The sequence below is a fragment of the Coregonus lavaretus genome (assembly GCF_964263955.1).
Source record: "Coregonus lavaretus genome assembly, chromosome: 24".
Lineage (NCBI taxonomy): Eukaryota > Metazoa > Chordata > Actinopteri > Salmoniformes > Salmonidae > Coregonus > Coregonus lavaretus.
This window is the reverse complement of record NC_140011.1, coordinates 18482904-18502898: the sequence shown is the minus strand read 5'-3', so window position 1 is coordinate 18502898 and position 19995 is coordinate 18482904. Positions and strand designations below refer to the sequence as shown.

Below are 19995 nucleotides of genomic sequence, written 5' to 3'. Positions count from 1 at the left end.
GTGAGAGAGATGAGTGAATAGGTGTTACTTCACACTGTGGAATCTGGTGTGCTTGGTCATAACTGCATCACTTTATCAAACATTTCATCAGAAAAAAGGAAGGAAGTTGAGCAGTTTGCAAGAAATCTGAGAAACAAAATGTAAATGAATAGAGCAAGATGACTATAAGTGCCCATGGAGTTCATGATTAAAATAGAATATGAGCCACAGGTGCAAAAAAAATGATGTTATGTGACTCTAACCCCACTAAAAACCCCACTATGTGTCTTTTGGTTGTAAATAATAAAATCTCTGTGAGAAAAGAGTCTTGCTTTCTCCCTTCTCTTCTGTCTGCGAAGAAACAGTGTGTTGAAAGCCACTTGTTGATTCCCTTCACTTCACAGACACTCATTGTTCTACTACAAAAACAAACATCCAGGTAGGGAATTGAATAGTTTAGAAATCTTGATCGATCAAGTCACTTGTTGAAGCTGTGAGGTTTTTAATAGAGGAGGCTGGTGAGAGGACGGCCTCATTGTAATGACTGGAAGGGAATAAATAGAACGCTATCAAACATATTGAAACCACATCTTTGACTCAGTTCCATTTATTCCATTACAGCTATTACAATGAGCCTGTCCTCCTATAGCTCCTCCCACCAGCCTCCTCTGATTTAAACCGTGATTCCTGAACAAGGTTCCATTAAGTATGGAGAGAGGCCAGTGCATGAAAATACAGTTCAAGAGTAGCTAACATACCCAGATTCAAAGCATGTATACTCAAAGGGGACTGATAAATTGTACCTTTAAGCATAACTCGAACAACACCACATAGACGGAACAATACAATCCTTTGAGAAAAGGTTGTTTGAGGAGGCAGCACATAGCAGCTCCGCTATGTACAACCTCAGCTGTAACACAGATATTGGGTCAGGTGCCTCTGTATCTGCTCAGTGGGCATTATCTAACTGTTAATGTTTACCAAGAAGTTTTGGTTATTCAGTGATAAGGAAAAAGCACATTAAAGGTGCCAATGGAAACATAGTGTACATAGGGCTGTGGACAGTGCAGCTGTTATCAAGTTAAAGATACATATATTCTCTGGAGAGAGAGGGGGTATCTGGGGAGAGATGGCCAGACACCTGCTCATATGGAGCTGGAAAGTCATGGGTTAAGGTGGATGGACTGTGTGAAGAACCATACTTCCCCCACACCAGCAATCAGTGACAGGCAGTAACCAGACCAGAGAGCCAGACGACAACCAGAGTGTGGGGAGTACTGGATTACTACACTGGACCACTGGGTGCCACTGGAAGATTTGCAACAATGATCGTCTGTGTGGGCACTTTTTTGCACGTACATGATTTGTATTTTGAAAGTACATGTAATCTATAGTCTTTTCAGTTGCAACGGTCTTCACAAGTGCATGCGTGGGCCCCTCTTGGTTTCCTGGTTTCTCAGAAGAGTTTACGGAAGTGGAACATCATACGTATGTGGTTTTAGTTTTCTTGCAAGACACTATTGTATTGGGGAATCAGGGAGAGATGGATGGTTTCCTCTCTCTGACATTTGCTCTTACTGAACAGTTCATACCCACTGGTCACAGACATCAATTCAATGTCTATTCCACAATGGTTCAATATAATGTCATTGGAAAAACGTGGAAACAACTTTGATTCAACCAGTGTGTGCCCAGTGGGTTACTTGATCTCTTTTCTTCTGATAATCTGTTAAACCTATTTCATCATACAACTTGACTCTAAAAAGGCTGGCTATAAACTTTTACATGTGAAACTTGTAAAAAGTCCTCTGAGATAACCGAAAAGGCTTCTGAATACATTCTTCCCTACTTATAAGTTACGTTATAAACGGGCAAATACCTGTACTTCGCTTATCATTACGGACGACGAATTACAGTCTCTACAAACTTATTAGTCTTTATTATCACTATGGCAACAGCAGAGTATGGTAAACACCAGCTCAATGTTAACCAGTGTAAACACACCATCTCCATGGATGGTAGTGACAGTGTGTTCTAACAGCCCTCTGACTAACACATCAATGTATTTTCTCTTACATCTCAATGGATACCATCCATCCATCCATGATGGCCCCGACAATCCTCTCCTGCTTAGTAATAATATTTTTTTTATTTTACCTTTATTTAACTATACATACCTCGGCCTAAACATCAGCGCCACAGGTAACTTCCACAAAGCTGTGAACGATCTGAGAGACAAGGCAAGAAAGCCTTCTATGCCATTAATAGGAACATACAATTCGACATACCAATTAGGATCTGGCTAAAAATACCAAGAATTCACAAAATGGGACAAACACCAAATTGAGACTGCATGCAGAATTCTGCAAAAATATCCTCAGTGTACAACGTAAAACTCCAAATAATGCATGCAGAGCAGAATTAGGCCGATACCCGCTAATGATCAAAATTCAGAAACAACCCGTTAAATTCTACAACCACCTAAAAGGAAGCGATTCCCAAACCTTCCATAACAAAGCCATCACCTACAGAGAGATGAACCTGGCGAAGAGTCCCCTAAGCAAGCTGGTCCTGGGGCTCTGTAAACAAACACAAACAGACCCAACAGAGCCCCAGGACAGCAACACAATTAGACCCAACCAAATCATGAGAAAACAAAAAGTTAATTACTTGACACATTGGAAAGAATTTACAAAAAAACAGTGCAAACTAGAATGCTATTTGGCCCTAAACAGAGAGTACACAGTGGCAGAATACCTGACCACTGTGATTGACCCAAAATTAAGGAAAACTTTGACTACGTACAAACTCCGTGAGCATAGCCTTGCTATTGAGAAAGGTCGCCATAGGCAGACCTGGCTCTCAAGCGAAGACAGGCTATGTGCACACTGCCCACAAAATGAGGTGGAAACTGAGCTGCACTTCCTAATTTCCTGACAAATGTATGACCATATTAGAGACACATATTTCCCTCCGATTACACAGACCCACAAAGAATTCAAAAACAAACACAATTTTGATAAACTCCCTTATCTACTGGGTGAAAAACCACAGTGTGCCATCACAGCTGCAATATTTTTGACCTGTTGCCACAAGAAAAGGGCAACCAGTGAAGAACAAACACCATTGTAAATACAACCCATATTTATGTTTATTTATTTTCCCATTTGTACTTTAACTATTTGCACATTGTTACAACACTGTATATATACATAATATGACATTTGAAATGTCTTTATTCTTTTGGAACTTCTGAGTGTAATGTTTACTGTTAATATTTATTGTTTATTTCACTTATGTTTACTATCTACTTCACTTGCTTTGGCAATGTTAACATACATTTCCCATGCCAATAAAGCCCTTAAATTGAAAGAGAGAGAGAGAGAGAGAGAGAGAGAGAGAGAGAGAGAGAGAGAGAGAGAGAGAGAGAGAGAGAGAGAGAGAGAGAGAGAGAGAGCGAGAGAGAGACAGAGACAGAGACAGAGACAGAGACAGAGAGAGACAGAGAGAGACAGAGAGAGAGAGAGAGACAGAGAGACAGAGAGAGACAGAGAGACAGAGAGACAGAGAGACAGAGAGAGAGAGAGAGAGAGAGAGAGAGAGAGAGAGAGAGAGAGAGAGAGAGAGAGAGAGAGAGAGAGAGAGCGCACGAAAGAGCACATGGTGCTGCAGTGCACACAGAGCACTCACATCCTGATACAGTTACCTTTCAATCATAACCCAGAGCAGCACAGCCTTTTCACCTCTGCTTTTGGTGGACACTCTCTGAGCAGGGTCCCCATCAAGGCCTCAGCAAGAACAGACAAGACTGGGACTCTACATCCTCTGACCCACAGCCCACCTCCCAGGTTAGTGGATAGAGATGGACATAATGACTGTGCTGTCAATGGCATGTTTGAGAAGGAGTTTTTTGTTCTTTGTTGTTTTCTTCTTTATTTTACTCTGTATTGCATATTGCACAATGGTTAGATTCAAGTAGTAAAATCTTACTCTAAGTTGTGAAGTTGTCTCTCTTTTCCTGCCACTATTTCAGTTTCTCTGATAGCTTATATGTGAGGCTTGCTGCTACTTCTTGTCCCTCGAATGTTTTAACGTTGGAGTTAGTGTTTTGATTTAGTTTTTTTTTTTTTTTTTTCGAAGTCAGGGGATAGGGCTGGCAGATTGTGAAGGGTTGACATGGCAGTTATTCCACTAACCCTATGCCTAACCTCAACACTAACCGTCAGGCACTTGCACAGATAGGGCTCTACCTGTGCAGAGCACATGCCCCTTTGCCTTTCCAGTCTCCAAAGTGCCCTTTTGGGTGGTGGTATAATTTCCCCCAAAATGATTTTTTTAAATAAATGTTTATCATTGTTGTTCAGAACCCACTGCCCGCAAATTGTCGTCAAATTCGCCACCCCACCCCGTCCATTGGTTGCGCCTGTTAATCTGCTCTGTACGGAGCTCGCGCGCGCCCGGTATCCGAATCAGTTGGATGGGCATTTGATTTCTTCTTATAGGCGGCCCGTTTTTTTTCACGGGACCTGTTATAATAAAGACCATAGGCAACTCCTGAGTTTCAAGTTTGGGGAAGCTTACAATTTTTCTTACCATTTCTACCGATCTGCGTGCTAGTTATTATCATTTTTATATGTGCATTTTCGTGTAACAGTTTCATTTCAATAATAACGTTTTCATTTCTAAAAGTTATTGTCACGTGGTTAATCATAAAAATATTAATTAAAAGGATACAAATCAAAAAATTAAAATTCAACTAATTCAAGAGCACCAGCCTTGCCATATGGCCACATTGATAGCCTACACCATCCATTGGCAGCTAAAGATATTAGCGCATGGATAGGCTATAGGCTAACGCGGCAGTAGGTCTATAACTTCCATTGTCAACTAAGTAAAATGCATAGACCTACAGCCGACAAAATAAAAACAGTAGAAAATATCCTGATGAAAATTCAGGTTATTTCAATTGCATTAACCTCTCTACTCCGCATGTCTGCCTCCCTTTCTATCTGTCTTGCACTATTGCTAGAGAAGTGCAACATTGTATCAACTCAGCAGGTTGGCGTGCTCAGGCGCATACTTCCTAAATGTTATTTGGACAGAGAAACCACATACATGCTCATTGCTCACATGGAGCACTCCAAACCAAAGACAAGTAAAACAATTCTAAAACTCCTAAATTATGGTTAAGATGGTTGCACTTTGAGAATGAGAATGGTAAATGACTGTAATACATATATTATAATAATATATAATAATATAATAATATATTATAATAATAATATATAATATAATAATATGGTGAACAGAAATTAATGTAACCAAATGAGGGGGATTAATGATACATTTACTAGGCCTACTGGTTACATATGTAATGGGGAATTGATTTTAAAAAATCAAAAAAATCAAAGGGCAAACAATTCACACAATGAATGTGCAAGAATTGCTGGGAGACAGCGGAGCACATTCTGGAGAGCTGAGTGCATGCATTCTGGAGAGAGATGCCCATATCTTCGCCACACACCCCTCCCCTTCTTCTTGTCTCAACATTTTAAATTATACTCAAGACACATTATCGTCACACATTTTAGATGCTTTTCACTGACAATAATCAGCTAGGCCTAATGCCACGCACGCTGCCCAAATTGCTGCCTTCCCAAATAGGCATAGGTCTATGCACTTGTGATTTGAAACAATCCACAGCAAAACATTTTTAAAGAAGCTAAAGTCAAGCTCTCTGGTAAAGTATTTTGAATGATTTTATTTAGACAGGAGTAATTTGTTACTTTAGGCAAAACATCAATTTACTTTAGAAATTCGCAAGTGGCTGAAACCAGAGATCTGTATATAATGACCAGATGCTCATGTTTCCGCCCTAACAATGCCAGTCGTTGTCCCAAAGGCGGAAATGAAGACGACAAGCTTTGGTGTTCATTTGATGCCCATAGAAACGTATTGGGCTTATTCAGCACAGATTTTGGCAAGAGTGAGCCCTCTCGCGAGCGAACCAGCGTCGCTCTGTCTTTAATATGTACAGTACCAGTCAAAAGTTTGGACACACCTACTCATTCAAGGGTTTTTCTTAATTTTTACTATTGTCTACATTGTAGAATAATAATGAAAATAATAATAAAAATAATATGCCATTTAGCAGACGCTTTTATCCAAAGCGACTTACAGTCATGCGTGCATACATTTTTGTGTATGGGTGGTCCCGGGGATCGAACCCACTACCTAGGCGTTACAAGCGCCGTGCTCTACCAGCTGAGCTACAGAGAACCGTGCTCTACCAGCTGAGCTATGAAGACATCAACACTATGAAATACATATGGAATCAGGTAGTAACCTGTCATTAAGTTTTCGAGGCTGATGTTTGGCAACTCGAACCTTCAGCTCCCTCCACAGATTTTCTATGGGATTAAGGTCTGGAGACTGGCTAGGCCACTCTAGGACCTTAATGTGCTTCTTCTTGAGCCACTCCTTTGTTGCCTTGGCCCTGTGTTTTGGGTCATTGTCATGCTGGAATACCCATCCACGACCCATTTTCAATGCCCTGGCTGAGGGAAGGACGTTCTCACCCCGTCCATCATCCATTTGATGCGGTGAAGTTGTCCCTTAGCAGAAAAACACCCCTAAAGCATAATGTTTCCACCTCCATGTTTGACGGTGGGGATGGTGTTCTTGGGGTCATAGGCAGCATTCCTCCTCCTCCAAACACGGCGAGTTGAGTTGATGCCAAAGAGCTCGATTTTGGTCTCATCTGACCACAACACTTTCACCCAGTTCTCCTCTGAATCATTCAGATCTTCATTGGCAAACTTCAGACGGGTCTGTTTATGTGCTTTCTTGAGCAGGGGGACCTTGCGGGCACTGCAGGATTTCAGTCCTTTACAGCGTAGTGTGTTACCAATTGTTTTCTTGGTGACTATGGTCCCAGCTGCCTTGAGATCATTGACAAGATCCTCCCGTGTAGTTCTGGGCTGATTCCTCACCGTTCTCATGATCATTGCAACTCCACGAGGTGAGATCTTGCATGGAGCCCCAGGCCGAGGGAGATTGACAGTTCTTCGTGTTTCTTCCATTTGCGAATAATCGCACCAACTGTTGTCACCTTCTCACCAAGCTGCTTGGCGATGGTCTTGTAGCCCATTCCAGCCTTGTGTAGGTCTACAATCTTGTCCTTGACATCCTTGGAGAGCTCTTTGGTCTTGGCCATGGTGGAGAGTTTGGAATCTGATTGATTGATTGCTTCTGTGGACAGGTGTCTTTTATACAGGTAACAAACTGAGATTAGGAGCACTCCCTTTAAGAGTGTGCTCCTAATCTCAGCTCGTTACCTGTATAAAAGACACCTGGGAGCCAGAAATCTTTCTGATTGAGAGTGGGTCAAATACTTATTTCCCTCATTAAAATGCAAATCATTTATAACATTTTTGACATGCGTTTTTTTGAATTTTTTTGTTGTTATTCTGTCTCTCACTGTTCAAATAAACCTATCATTAAAATTATAGACTGATCATTTCTTTGTCAGTGGGCAAACGTACAAAGTCAGCCGGGGATCAAATACTTTTTTCCCTCACTGTATGTAGCCTATGTATCTGATGCTGTCTGGCCAGAAAAAGTGTGACATGCCATCATGGGCGGTGTGTTCAATAGGGCGATATGGGCGACGCACTGCCAAACGGGAAAAGGAAGGGATTTTTTTTCTAATCAATTATATCATGGCAACAGTAGTTCACGTCTGATCTGCCAGCCACTAAATGTCCAATCAGGCTAAAGTCGTGCTTCAAATGTCCCCGCCCGTTTTGGGGCGATTTCAGTCAGGTTGAAAATCGCCCAGAAGTCTCTCATAGCCTCTAATGTAAAATATTTTTTTTTCAAATTTCGGAGCTTTCAATACATTCTCTATGGGTGTCTGAGGGCATGCACTTACGCGCTTTCGTCATACGTAACGTAACGTAACCATGAACGGCAGACAGCAACGCTTGGACAGCGACTGGTGTAACCGACATGCACCATCTTTCAGAAAAGATTAAGAAAAATGAGCTGTCAAAGACCCACATTGATAGCTGTTTGAGATTGTCTGCTTTGGTGAGAGTGAATATTGCCACTCAACTGGATGAGGGATACAGGCTAGCTGTCCGCCGCCACAACGATGAGGTTAGCAACAGCAGAGTCGTGAACACTGTCTACGAGAATCGAGATGACCTCATAGAATGTTTTGAAGCCATCCGGACGGGTTCATTGGGTTCATTTGACCAGCCCACCGTACCAGAAGCTACAGAATAAGGACATCGATGCTGTCTTTATCAAACGTGCCCTCGACAGCTTCGCAAGCAGTGTGCAGGCCATAAGGTAAGATAAAGATTAAACAATATCATTCGATCTTTCTCAAAGCAGAGCTTTATTTGAAAATGTATGCATGAAAGGAGACTGCATTTGTGTTTGAAATTACATTATTGTCATTATATATGGCCAGTGGTGTAATCTATCTTATTTTATATACTATGTGTACTGTACAGTGGTGCTCATAAGTGTATGAACACATTCTAAAGCTGACTAAAAAGAGGAATAAAAAAATCATCTTTTGGAAATTGATCTTAATGACTTAATTAAAAAAGTTGGAAAATCCAACCTTTAAGGACACCAATTTTCTTTTCTTTTTTATTCCTCTTTTTAGTCAACTTTAGCATGGGATCATAAGCTTATGAGCACCACTGTATACTGTGCTGAACATCCAGGCTATGTGAGACACAAAGGCTAACTTAAACACTAAAGACTTTATGCATCCCTGCCCATTTTAAGTGGAACTGAAGTATTTGTACTATACATGGATACATTGCATATACCTGTGCATCACATAGACAACAATACTGTACAAAGCCAACAAACACATTGGTCTGTTTGCCTTCAGGGACTCCTCTCAACAGCAGCTGCAAGAAGCAACAGGAGCCAAAAGACCCAGAACAGCTTTGAGAGAAGAGGAGAAGCAGAGGCTGTCTGAAGAGGTCTGCAACACCATCCTGGATCACACCAAAGAAAGGTTCTCTTTCTCTGGCCACCTTGTGAGTGCTACCTTACTGCAAGCAGACATGTTTGAAAGGTACTGCCATTCAAAAAAATAAAAAATCTGTTCATGTTCATTTTTACAAATCTATACAATTGGCCAGAATATGGTTGTTCATATTTACAAATCTATACAATTGGCCAGAATATGGTTGTTCATTTTTACAAAGCCATACATATTGTTTATGCAGTGTTGAGGAATGTGAAAGAACACCCTTGATTATTTTTACTGTGATAACTTATTTTGCTTTTGTAAGCCAACACTTTTGAGATCAGTCAATAAATGCTTCTGGTATTGACTTATATGCTGCCCCTGTCTTCATGTTGTTGCTGGACATATCTTTTTAAAAATGTGTGTAGGTCACCTAAATCATCAGAAAAATTGCCCCTCCTGAGAATTTTTTCAGGAGCCGCCACTGCATGCCATACTCCTTTAGTCCAGAGAGTATCATATACATGGTCTACACATACGGAGACAGAGAGGCGCTGTTTCGCTCGTTCGGATGCTTTATCTGAGATTGATGCGTCTCTGTCAGCGCGCGTCTTTGTCAAATTAATGATCAATATTTCAATATTTTATTTGGACAGGCAAGGGACCGCGGTTATGGCCCGCCCATAACGCCGGCCCTGCATGTTGGCTTGAGAGATTTGGTCGCTGGTTGAGTGTGTGTAGCTAGCTACCTAGTTGTTATGACAAGTTTCTCTGGTATCAAGTAATTCATGATGCAAGAAGATATTTAACACTTAGATGGAGAGTTGATGCAAATTATTTAATAGATATGGTCCCGAATTCGTATAACTAATGGCACGTGCTTTGCCTCTTGTCATCCGAACTCTGGACAAAGGAAATCTCTCAGTTTATATACTTCATGTTACACGTTTCTTCAACAACATCTGGTAACCATCAGTGGGCACTCCCCACTCTGATGGTATCACCCTGTACCCCAAGTCAGTATATTCCATCTATCAAATCATTCTAAGATAAACCCTAGTAAGCTCCCTAGACATACTGGAATCATTAGCATTCAGACTCTGTGGCACCAAAAATCCTGAAAATCACATTGTATGATTTTTAAGTAATTAATTTGCATTTTATTGCATGACACAAGTATTTGATACATCAGAAAAGCATAACTTAATATTTGGTACAGAAACCTTTGTTTGCAATTACAGAGATCATACGTTTCCTGTAGGTCTTGACCAGATTTGCACACACTGCAGCAGGGATTTTGGCCCACTCCTCCATACAGACTCTCCAGATCCTTCAGGTTTCGGGGCTGTCGCTGGGCAATACGGACTTTCAGTTCCCTCCAAAGATTTTCGATTGGGTTCAGGTCTGGAGACTGGCTAGGCCACTCCAGGACCTTGAGATGCTTCTTACGGAGCCGCTCCTTAGTTGCCCTGGCTGTGTGTTTCAGGTCGTTGTCATGCTGGAAGACCCAGCCACGACCCATCTTCAATGCTCTTACTGAGGGAAGGAGGTTGTTGGCCAAGATCTCGCGATACATGGCCCCATCCATCCTCCCCTCAATACGGTGCAGTCGTCCTGTCCCCTTTGCAGAAAAGCATCCCCAAAGAATGATGTTTCCACCTCCATGTTTCACGTTGGGATGGTGTTCTTGGGGTTGTACTCATCCTTCTTCTTCTTCCAAACACGGCGAGTGGAGTTTAGACCAAAAAGCTATATTTTTGTCTCATCAGACCACATGACCTTCTCCCATTCCTCCCCTGGATCATCCAGATGGTCATTGGCAAACTTCAGACAGGCCTGGACATGCGCTGGCTTGAGCAGGGGGACCTTGCGTGCGCTGCAGGATTTTAATCCATGACGGCGTAGTGTGTTACTAATGGTTTTCATTGAGACTGTGGTCCCAGCTCTTCAGGTCATTGACCAGGCTTCTGGGATGATCCCTCACCTTCCTCATGATCATTGATGCCCCACGAGGTGAGATCTTGCATGGAGCCCCACACCGAGGGTGATTGACCGTCATCTTGAACTTCTTCCATTTTCTAATAATTGCGCCAACAGTTGTTGCCTTCTCACCAAGCTGCTTGCCTATTGTCCTGTAGCCCATTCCAGCCTTGTGCAGGTCTACAATTTTATCCCTAATGTCCTTACACAGCTCTCTGGTCTTGGCCATTGTGGAGAGGTTGGAGTCTGTTTGATTGAGTGTGTGGACAGGTGTCTTTTATACAGGTAACGAGTTCAAACAGGTGCAGTTAATACAGGTAATGAGTGAAGAATAGGAGGGCTTCTTAAAGAAAAACTAACAGGTCTGTGAGAGCCGGAATTCTTACTGGTTGGTAGGTGATCAAATACTTGTGTCATGCAATAAAATGCAAATTAATTACTTAAAAATCATACAATGTGATTTTCTGGATTTTTGTTTTAGATTCCGTCTCTCACAGTTGAAGTGTACCTATGATAAAAATTACAGACCTCTACATGCTTTGTAAGTAGGAAAACCTGCAAAATCGGCAGTGTATCAAATACTTGTTCTCCCCAATGTACGTAAGAATGCTATTCACTGACTACAGCTCAGCATTCAACATCATAGTGCCCTCAAAGCTCATCACTAAGCTAAGGATCCTGGGACTAAACACCTCCCTCTGCAACTGGATCCTGGACTTCCTGACGGGCCGCCCCCAGGTGGTAAGGGTAGGTAACAACACATCTGCCACACTGATCCTCAACACGGGGGCCCCTCAGGGGTGCGTGCTCAGTCCCCTCCTGTACTCCCTGTTCACCCATGACTGCATGGCCAGGCACGACTCCAACACCATCATTAAGTTTGCCGACGACACAACAGTGGTAGGCCTGATCACCGACAAGACAGCCTATAGGGAGGAGATCAGAGACCTGGCCGTGTGGTGCCAGGATAACAACCTCTCCCTCAACGTGATCAAGACAAAGGAGCTGATTGTGGACTACAGGAAAAAAAAGAGGACTGAGCACGCCCCCATTCTCATCGACAGGGCTGTAGTGGAACAGGTTGGGAGCTTCAAGTTCCTTCGTGTCCACATCACCAACAAACTATCATGGTCCAAACACACCAAGACAGTCGTGAAGAGGGCACGACAAAGCCTATTCCCCCTCAGGAGACTGAAAAGATTTGGCATGGGTCCTCAGATCCTCAAAAAATTATACAGCTGCACCATCGAGAGCATCCTGACTGGTTGCATCACCACCTGGTATGGCAACTACTTGGCCTCCGACCGCAAGGCACTACAGAGGGTAGTGCGTACGGCCCAGTACATCACTGGGGCCAAGCTTCCTGCCATCCAGGACCTCTATACCAGGCGGTGTCAGATTTGTCAAAGACTCCAGCCACCCTATTAATAGACTGTTCTCTCTGCTACCGCTTGGCAAGCGGTACCGGAGTGCCAAGTCTAGGTCCAAAAGGCTTCTTAACAGCTTCTACCCCCAAGCCATAAGACTCCTGAACAGCTAATCATGGCTACCCAGACTATTTGCACTGTCCCCCCACCCCACCCCATCCCCCTCTTTTACGCTGCTGCTGCTACTCTGTTTATTATTTATGCATAGTCACTTTAACTCTACCCACATGTACATATTACTTCAACTTCCTCAAGTAGCCGGTGCCCCCGCACATTGACTCTGCACCGGTACCCCCCTGTATATATAGCCTCCCTACTGTTATTTTATTTTACTTCTGCTCTTTTTTTGTCAACACTGTTGTTTTATTTTACTTTTTTATTAAAAATAAATGCACTGTTGGATGATGATGTTAGCCTACATCATCATCATCATCAATATTTGGTCTGTTTGGCTGATACACACAGCAGAGGGAGGCAGAAAGACAGAGCGGTAAATCACAATCAGTAAATTAAATCGAGCTAGCTAACTAGCAGATTTACATCAATCATCAACATCAACGATGAGCTGGTAGCCCACCCTCTTTTCCCATTTTGAGCACCTGCCGCCTAAAAGATCTGTGCATGGCCCTGCTAAACCCTAACCCTAACCATAACACTACATGTAGGGTCATTATTGGTCATTGTCAGAAGCAATACTGTATCTGTTAATATATAATGTACTATATGTGAGTAATGATGATGATAATCCATTATTTATAGCAGGTCTGGTCATACCCATAATCCATTGAATCATTGACACAAGAAGGCACAAACAAGACACTTCAGAAGGGGTGTAGCCCTAATGAGCTGTGTATTCTAATGTTTATCAAACTTATCTGCTGAATAATAGCCTGGTCCTTGATCTGTGGTCTTGCCAACTCCATTGCTCTCATCAAGCCAAACATTGAGACCAATGTACTATGATACCAGTGTAATAACTTCCTGTCTCATCCTGTCATCCTCTGGCCCTGAACACACCCAGTTTCCTTATCACAGGAAGACAGTGACAAAAGTGACATGGGAGGGATAGACAACCATAATACAGGAAGTCAAATGTAACACGCAACACAACCAACATAACAATGACAAAGCATGCATTTCTTAGCAGTAGCAAACAAATTCATCTCCAACTGATCACTCCCATCTTTGACAAAGACTACTCCCAACATGTAAATTGAGACGGTAGAGATGGTGCCAAATTAGAAAAAAAGTGCATCAAGCTGCCACATGGAGATACATAGCTACAATCATTCAGCCATTTATATAACTTCAAATCAACCACTCCCTGTATGTCTAATAATACCATGGGATGGATGGCAGGAGGTGTCATAATAGAATGAGAACAAAATGGTTTATTTTGCATGCAGATAAAGGACCAAGCAATGATGTTCTACTGACAGTATGACTAGAGTGATAAGGCCAGTAAATGGGCTACTGTGTACAGATTAACTAAATCCTGTGTTCTCTGTTAATTTCCCAACAGTGAAAGAACCCTGATGACCACCAAGGGTCCTGTTCTACCATGGGATCCCCCACATTCTATCTCAGGCTCTTCCTCTTCATCAGCATCACCTGCCTGGTCACTCTATTGTTCTTTCTGAATGAGGATGGGTGGGGTCTATACACTGACAGAGACAGAAGCCACAACGTCATCACAGGGAACCTCACCATCCTCCTGTGGCACTGGCCCTTCGGCCCATCCTACAGCCTGGAGGGAGATGTGTGCTGGGACAGGTACCGTATTCCTGGCTGCCGCCTGGTGGACCAACGCGCCCTCTACCCCAGCGCTGACCTGGTGGTCTTTCACCACAGAGAGCTGATGATGGGCCAGGAGCGGCTGCCGCTCCATCTCCCCAGGCCGAGGCACCAGAAGTGGGTCTGGCTCTCCCTGGAGTCCCCTGACAACAGTGGAGACCTGAAGCCCTTCAATAACATGTTCAACTGGACCATGTCCTACCGCCGCGATGCCGATATCACCATACCGTATGGAACGCTGCTGCCGAAGGACGGAGATACTGGTAATGATAGCACAGAGGACGTCATTCCTAAAGATAAGTCCCTTCTGGCCTGCTGGGTGGTTAGTCACTATGAGCCCCAGCACAGGAGGAGCTTGGTGTACGAGAGCCTAAGCAGAAGCATCCCAGTGGAGGTATATGGGCGATTGAACGGGAGAGTACTGGCCCCCGGCGACCTGCTGTACACCATCTCACACTGCTACTTCTACCTGGCCTTTGAGAACTCCATATCCAAGGATTACATCACAGAGAAACTCTGGCGGAATGCTTACCAGGCAGGGGCGGTGCCTGTGGTTCTGGGTCCGCCTCCAGATGACTACATGGCTGTGGCCCCACCCAACTCCTTCATCCACATTGAGGACTTTCCATCCACTAAGGAGCTGGGGAACTATCTCCGCCAGCTAATGCTGGACAAGGAGAGATATGCTGGGTACTTTGCGTGGCGGCGTAGCCATCGGGTGAAAGTGTACACAGACTGGAGGGAGAGGCTGTGTAGCATCTGCCCCCAGTATCACATCCTGCCTGCTCAGAAGGTGTACTATGACCTGGAGGCATGGGTCAGGTGACACCATGCCCACTGAGATCCTCAAATACTTTCTGCATCCCAAATGGGATCCTAGTCCCTACAGTTCACTACTTTTGAACAAGGCCCATAAGTACACCACCTTGTAAAAATTTACAGCTTCAAGAGTTGGTCCTCTATTGCCAGTGCTTTTCACATACATGGAGATGTTTCAATGAGTCAGTAAACAACACGTTTGGGGTCACAGGACTGTGTGTTTTAGATTTCCACACTCTGCAAATAACCGCTAGTGTTTTAACTTCCACTTCCCCATTCAGACCACTCCCAGCAACATTCTTGCTTGAGAATTTGCTCGTTGTTGACCATTTTAATTGAAAACACAGTAAGGTACTTAATCATTACTCAGAAATTATTTGGTATTGAGATAAAACCGCTGCATTGGACCGAAGCAATGTGTTACATTGTGTTAAAGTACCGAACTATATTCAGTGCAGGAGTTTTAATAGGAAAAGGGAATATAGCAATCCAAACAATAACACTTGTGTATAATGTGTGGATATGACATTGATAACTTATTGCAAGGCTTTCACTAAGCATCATAACACCCACAATGTAAAAACCTTGATCACAAGAACCAAAGTACAGAAGGTCAATTGTCAACTTGGAATAATTGTAACTACAGGTTGGAATGGAAAATAAAGATAATTTAATTGCGTGGAGGAAAAAAGGCACAGGTAACATCTATAGGTTGCCCCAGAGAAATAGCCAGTTTCAATAAAATATGCTTTCATTTATAAACATGGGATTGCGTAAAAACATCAAGAGATCGGAGTCACATAAGAGGAAATTACTTCAACTACACAATAAGGCACAAGATTGTGACGGCATGGTCATTTTAGAAAGGCCAGATCAAAACTAATTATAGGATTGGGGAAGTAAACAGAGAACAGTTACTATTTCGGCCCCTGATGATCACGTTTCCAAGAAACACTGGTTGAGGGGCAGTACTCAATGCCCCACTCGACAGACACATCCTGCAGTTTGTCCCAACATTAACTACAGTTCCAGTATTAAAATAATAAAATTAGTCAAAGTGTGCGACAAAAATACATTCATGGGTAACCAAACATACCAGAATTCTCAGCAAGACAACTACTGTTTTTGTGGCAAACTTCCACCATGAGCGTATTCCTTCTGAACAAGACGACAAAGAATCTCTAGATAAGACAACTGTCATCTGAAAATATCTAACCGCTGGAGGAACTGCAACAATAAGATGGCAGAAAGATATTCAAGATAAAGAAATAATTGTAAAAATATAATAAAAAAAGTCACTCAAAACCACAACTTTGTGCAAAGCCATCACCTCATAACGGATTCAGATCCAACGTACCACCCTTCCCCGTCCCTTAAATTGTCATGATGCTGGCTGGAGCATCAACAGTTCAGTGCTGTGCAGATGACTTGCAGCTGAACTGAGTGGGAGGCAAGGCACAACCGATGAAAAGTCAACATGGAGCATGTAGGGTAAAGAGACAAACGGCAGTGTCAAGATTCCCTGGCCTTACAAAGACACCAGGAAGTTCCAGCTTTTACCCATTTCTTTACTGGCCTACAAGCCCCCGCTCACTTGACTTTCTCTCCATGTTCCAGAGGGACTAGGGTGTAGTAGAACTGCATATGGAGGACAACAGCCTGGGTGGGTAGGGACTGGAGGACTGAAGAGAGGTAGCCATGTTGGGTGGGGAAGTGAAGAGGTGGCCACATGGCCAGGTCTGGTTTGGAGAACTAGAACACGTTTAACTTGTCAGGTGACCCACCAGTCCAGGGTGCAGGGCCTGCTTAAAGACATCTGGCCTCTGGAGGGGGGGCATGTAGAAGGTGGGGCCACCGGGGTGGCCGGAGAGAGAGTACCCCTGCCCAGGGAGGGGGGAGTGAGCCGTGTGTGGGGGAGGGGGGCTCTGCTCATAGTACTGTCCTTCACACTCATCGAAGGGGAGGGCCAGGCGCTTGCCCTTCTGTCTGCGGTTACAGAACCACACACGCACCACCTGCCAAACACAACATAAGTCACCTGCTGACCAAAACGTATTTCCACACTTCCTATATTATAAAATACAGAACCTGACAGGGTCAGAAGTTAACATAAACAGCACTAAGATTCAAACCATGGCAACACAAGCAAGACGGCATTTGCCATAAATGTATTTAGGCTCCATGTCATCTAAGAGGAACTTAAAGGCCATGCAGGGTTGAGGAAGGGCAGTAAGTGACAGGACGTGATGGGCAGCTGTATGGGACTCACGTCTCTCTCCAGACACAGGTCATCAGCAATGTGTGTGATCTCCTGGGTGTTCGGTTTGGGGCACTTGACAAAGTAAGACTCCAGAGCCGTGCGCACCGACCCCTCCAGACTGGTCCTCCGCTTCCTCTTCCTGGTGTCCACAAATACCCGCTCGATCTTGTACATCTGGTGACAAACATGCACTTACATTTAGACTGGGACATTGCAGTGTGCTTTGGTCCATTCCAGAGGACTTAATACCATGGTTCCCCTCAAAAGAACCTCCCCTTAAATAACAAAACGCAAAAGCTGAATAGCTAACATTTAATGGTGAACATTCTCTAATAAATATCACCTTGGTTGCTCATGGAAATGTATGGCTTTTCTATCCACAAGATGTCATTCTAGACTCAGCAAACCTGACCCCGCTCTTGACCAGATGGGTTTCTAAACTACAACCAACATATATGATAATAAAGAGGGAGATTATAATACTCACATCCTGGGGGTTGTCCGAGGTCTCAGCCTCATTCAGCCATCTCCGGAGCAGGGGCTTCAGCTTGCACATGTTCTTGAAGCTGAGCTGGAGGGCTTCAAAGCGGCAGATTGTAGTCTGGCTGAACATCTTGCCTAAACAGAACAAGTGGTCATCAGTAGTTGAAGTCACTGCAACTACAGTGGGTGCAGTGTATGACAGGAACATTGCCTCAATAGCCAATGGTTTCCTCAGAGAATGTGTCAAGTAAATTTAATGAGACACTCAGCAAGTTCAGAGGCCAAATAAATGCATCCTTCACATACACCAACTCAATGGCACAGAGGGGAAAGGTTATGTATGGAAAGTATTCAACACAGCAGGAAAACTCACCATAAAGGTTGCCTAGGGCCAGGCCTACATCTGCTTGTGTGAAACCCAGGGTTATACGAGTGTGCTTCAGCTCCTTGGCAAACTGTTCCAGTTCCTCAGTTGAAAGGTTCTCCTGTTAGAGGCAAAATGTACTAACCACATTAGAAAACATTTCACACCATCAACACTCTTTTTTGAATGAAAAGACAACTTGGAGGTTAAATGCATAATAGTACAGGTAGCGGCAGGTAGCTTAGTGGGTAAGAGCGTTGTGCCAGTAACCGAAAGGTCGCTGGTTCTAATCCCCGAGCCGACTAGGTGAAAAATCTGTCGATGTGCCCTTAAGCAAGGCACTTAACCCTAATTGCTCCTGTAAGTCGCTCTGGATAAGAGCGTCTGCTAAATGACTAAAATGTAAATGTACAATGACCAGTGGTGGAGAAAGTACTTAGTTGTCATACTTGAGTAAACCTTATTAGAAAATGACTCAAGTGAAAATCACTCAGTAATATCCTACTTGAGTAAAAAGTATTTGGTTTTAAATATACTTAGGTATCAAAAGTTAAAGTATAAATCATTTCAAATTCCATATTAAAGCAAACATCACCATTTTCTTGCTTAGTGAGTCTGCCAGATCAGAGGCAGTAGGGATGACCAGGAATGTTCTCTTGATAAGTGTGTGAATTAGAAAATGTTCCTGTCCTGCTAAGTATTCAAAATGTAATGAGAACTTTTGGGTGTCAGGGAAAATGTATGGAGTAAAAAGCACATTATTTATTTTGGTAATGTAGTGAAGGAAACGTCAAAAATATAAAATATTAAAGTGAAAGTACAGATACCCCCCAAAAACGACTTAAGTACTACTTTAAAGTATTTTTACTTAAGTACTTTACACCACTGACAATGACCATGGGATAACAGTACATAGGCCCATTTTCAGACTCACCTCTTCCTCCGAGTCACTGCACCCGCCGCTGGAGGAGCCACTGCTCCGGGTAGAGGTTTGCGCCTGGGGTGTTTGGGCAGTTTGGCTTGCGCTCCCATTGAAGAACGTGACCCCGGGTACCCCATTACTGGGGGGTGAGGGCGAGAGAGATGGGGACGATGAAGACGATGTTGAGGGTATGGAGTTGAGGTTTTGAGTATTGGTACTCGCAGCCGTGATGTGGGGAAAGCCGGGCCAAAATGATGGGTTCCATGGAGTCGAGTAGTAAACCCCGTGAGCTACAGCGGACGAAGTTGGAGTTGGATAGTGTTGGATCTTTTGCTCATACTCGTCATTGACATCCTTCTCCATCTTTATTTCGGGCATCTTGATTTGTTCCCTGGTTTCGGTGTTTGGTGGGCTCAGGTTTGTGGGCTGGGTAGCCGCTGCGACCCCCGGTACTTGGCCGGTGTACTCGGCAGCGGCGATGGGATACCAGTGTTTGGGTTGGCAAAAATCACCGGCTTGCAAGTCGGAGGCCCTATAGTCACCACTGCCCGGTTGGAACGGGAAAAAGGGTTGAGCTGTTGTCGGAGGCATCCCGTTGTATGCGGTCTTGTTGAAGAGAAGACTATGGTGTTGTAGAACGCCGTGTGGTATCTGGAGCGACGCGCCTCCAAACCCCTCTTGACTCAAGGCCTGGGCGTACATGGCCCGGCTGAAGTCATCAGGCCGGCTGTTGCACTCTAAAGTAGGGCTCTGGGATCGCTCCGACATTCTCCTTGGTTTGATCGTCAAAGTTCAGGCACGATATGCAATGACGCTTGCCGTTTCGAAACAAACCTTTTCAGAAATGCAAGCATTTGTTGATTATGTGCTTGATACCCATCAACTGTAGTCCATTGAATTTCGAGTTCACCACCACCTACTTCACCTTCAAGCTCAAATGCCTGTCTCACAACAAACACCCCAGCTCCA

The 19995-nt window shown here is 43.7% G+C and overlaps 2 protein-coding genes across 2 annotated transcripts; one reads left to right on the top strand and one right to left on the bottom strand.

Moving 5' to 3' along the window:
- The first annotated feature begins 3663 nt into the window (after positions 1 to 3663).
- LOC311099736 (alpha-(1,3)-fucosyltransferase 7-like) lies at positions 3664 to 15670 on the top strand. The gene is made up of 2 exons (XM_084140473.1): positions 3664 to 3827; positions 13907 to 15670. Exon 2 carries the CDS (start codon positions 13946 to 13948, stop codon positions 15002 to 15004), a length of 1059 nt encoding a protein of 352 aa, XP_083996599.1. The 5' UTR covers positions 3664 to 3827; positions 13907 to 13945; the 3' UTR covers positions 15005 to 15670.
- Positions 15671 to 16760: 1090 nt separating this feature from the next.
- LOC311099450 (POU domain, class 5, transcription factor 1-like) lies at positions 16761 to 19794 on the bottom strand (the record flags this gene model as incomplete). Its single annotated transcript, XM_084140133.1, has 5 exons — positions 16761 to 17012; positions 17267 to 17431; positions 17745 to 17875; positions 18114 to 18225; positions 19039 to 19794. The coding sequence occupies 5 exons, from the start codon at positions 19792 to 19794 to the stop codon at positions 16761 to 16763; spliced, it is 1416 nt and encodes a 471-aa protein (XP_083996259.1).
- Between the last annotated feature and the right edge of the window lie 201 nt (positions 19795 to 19995).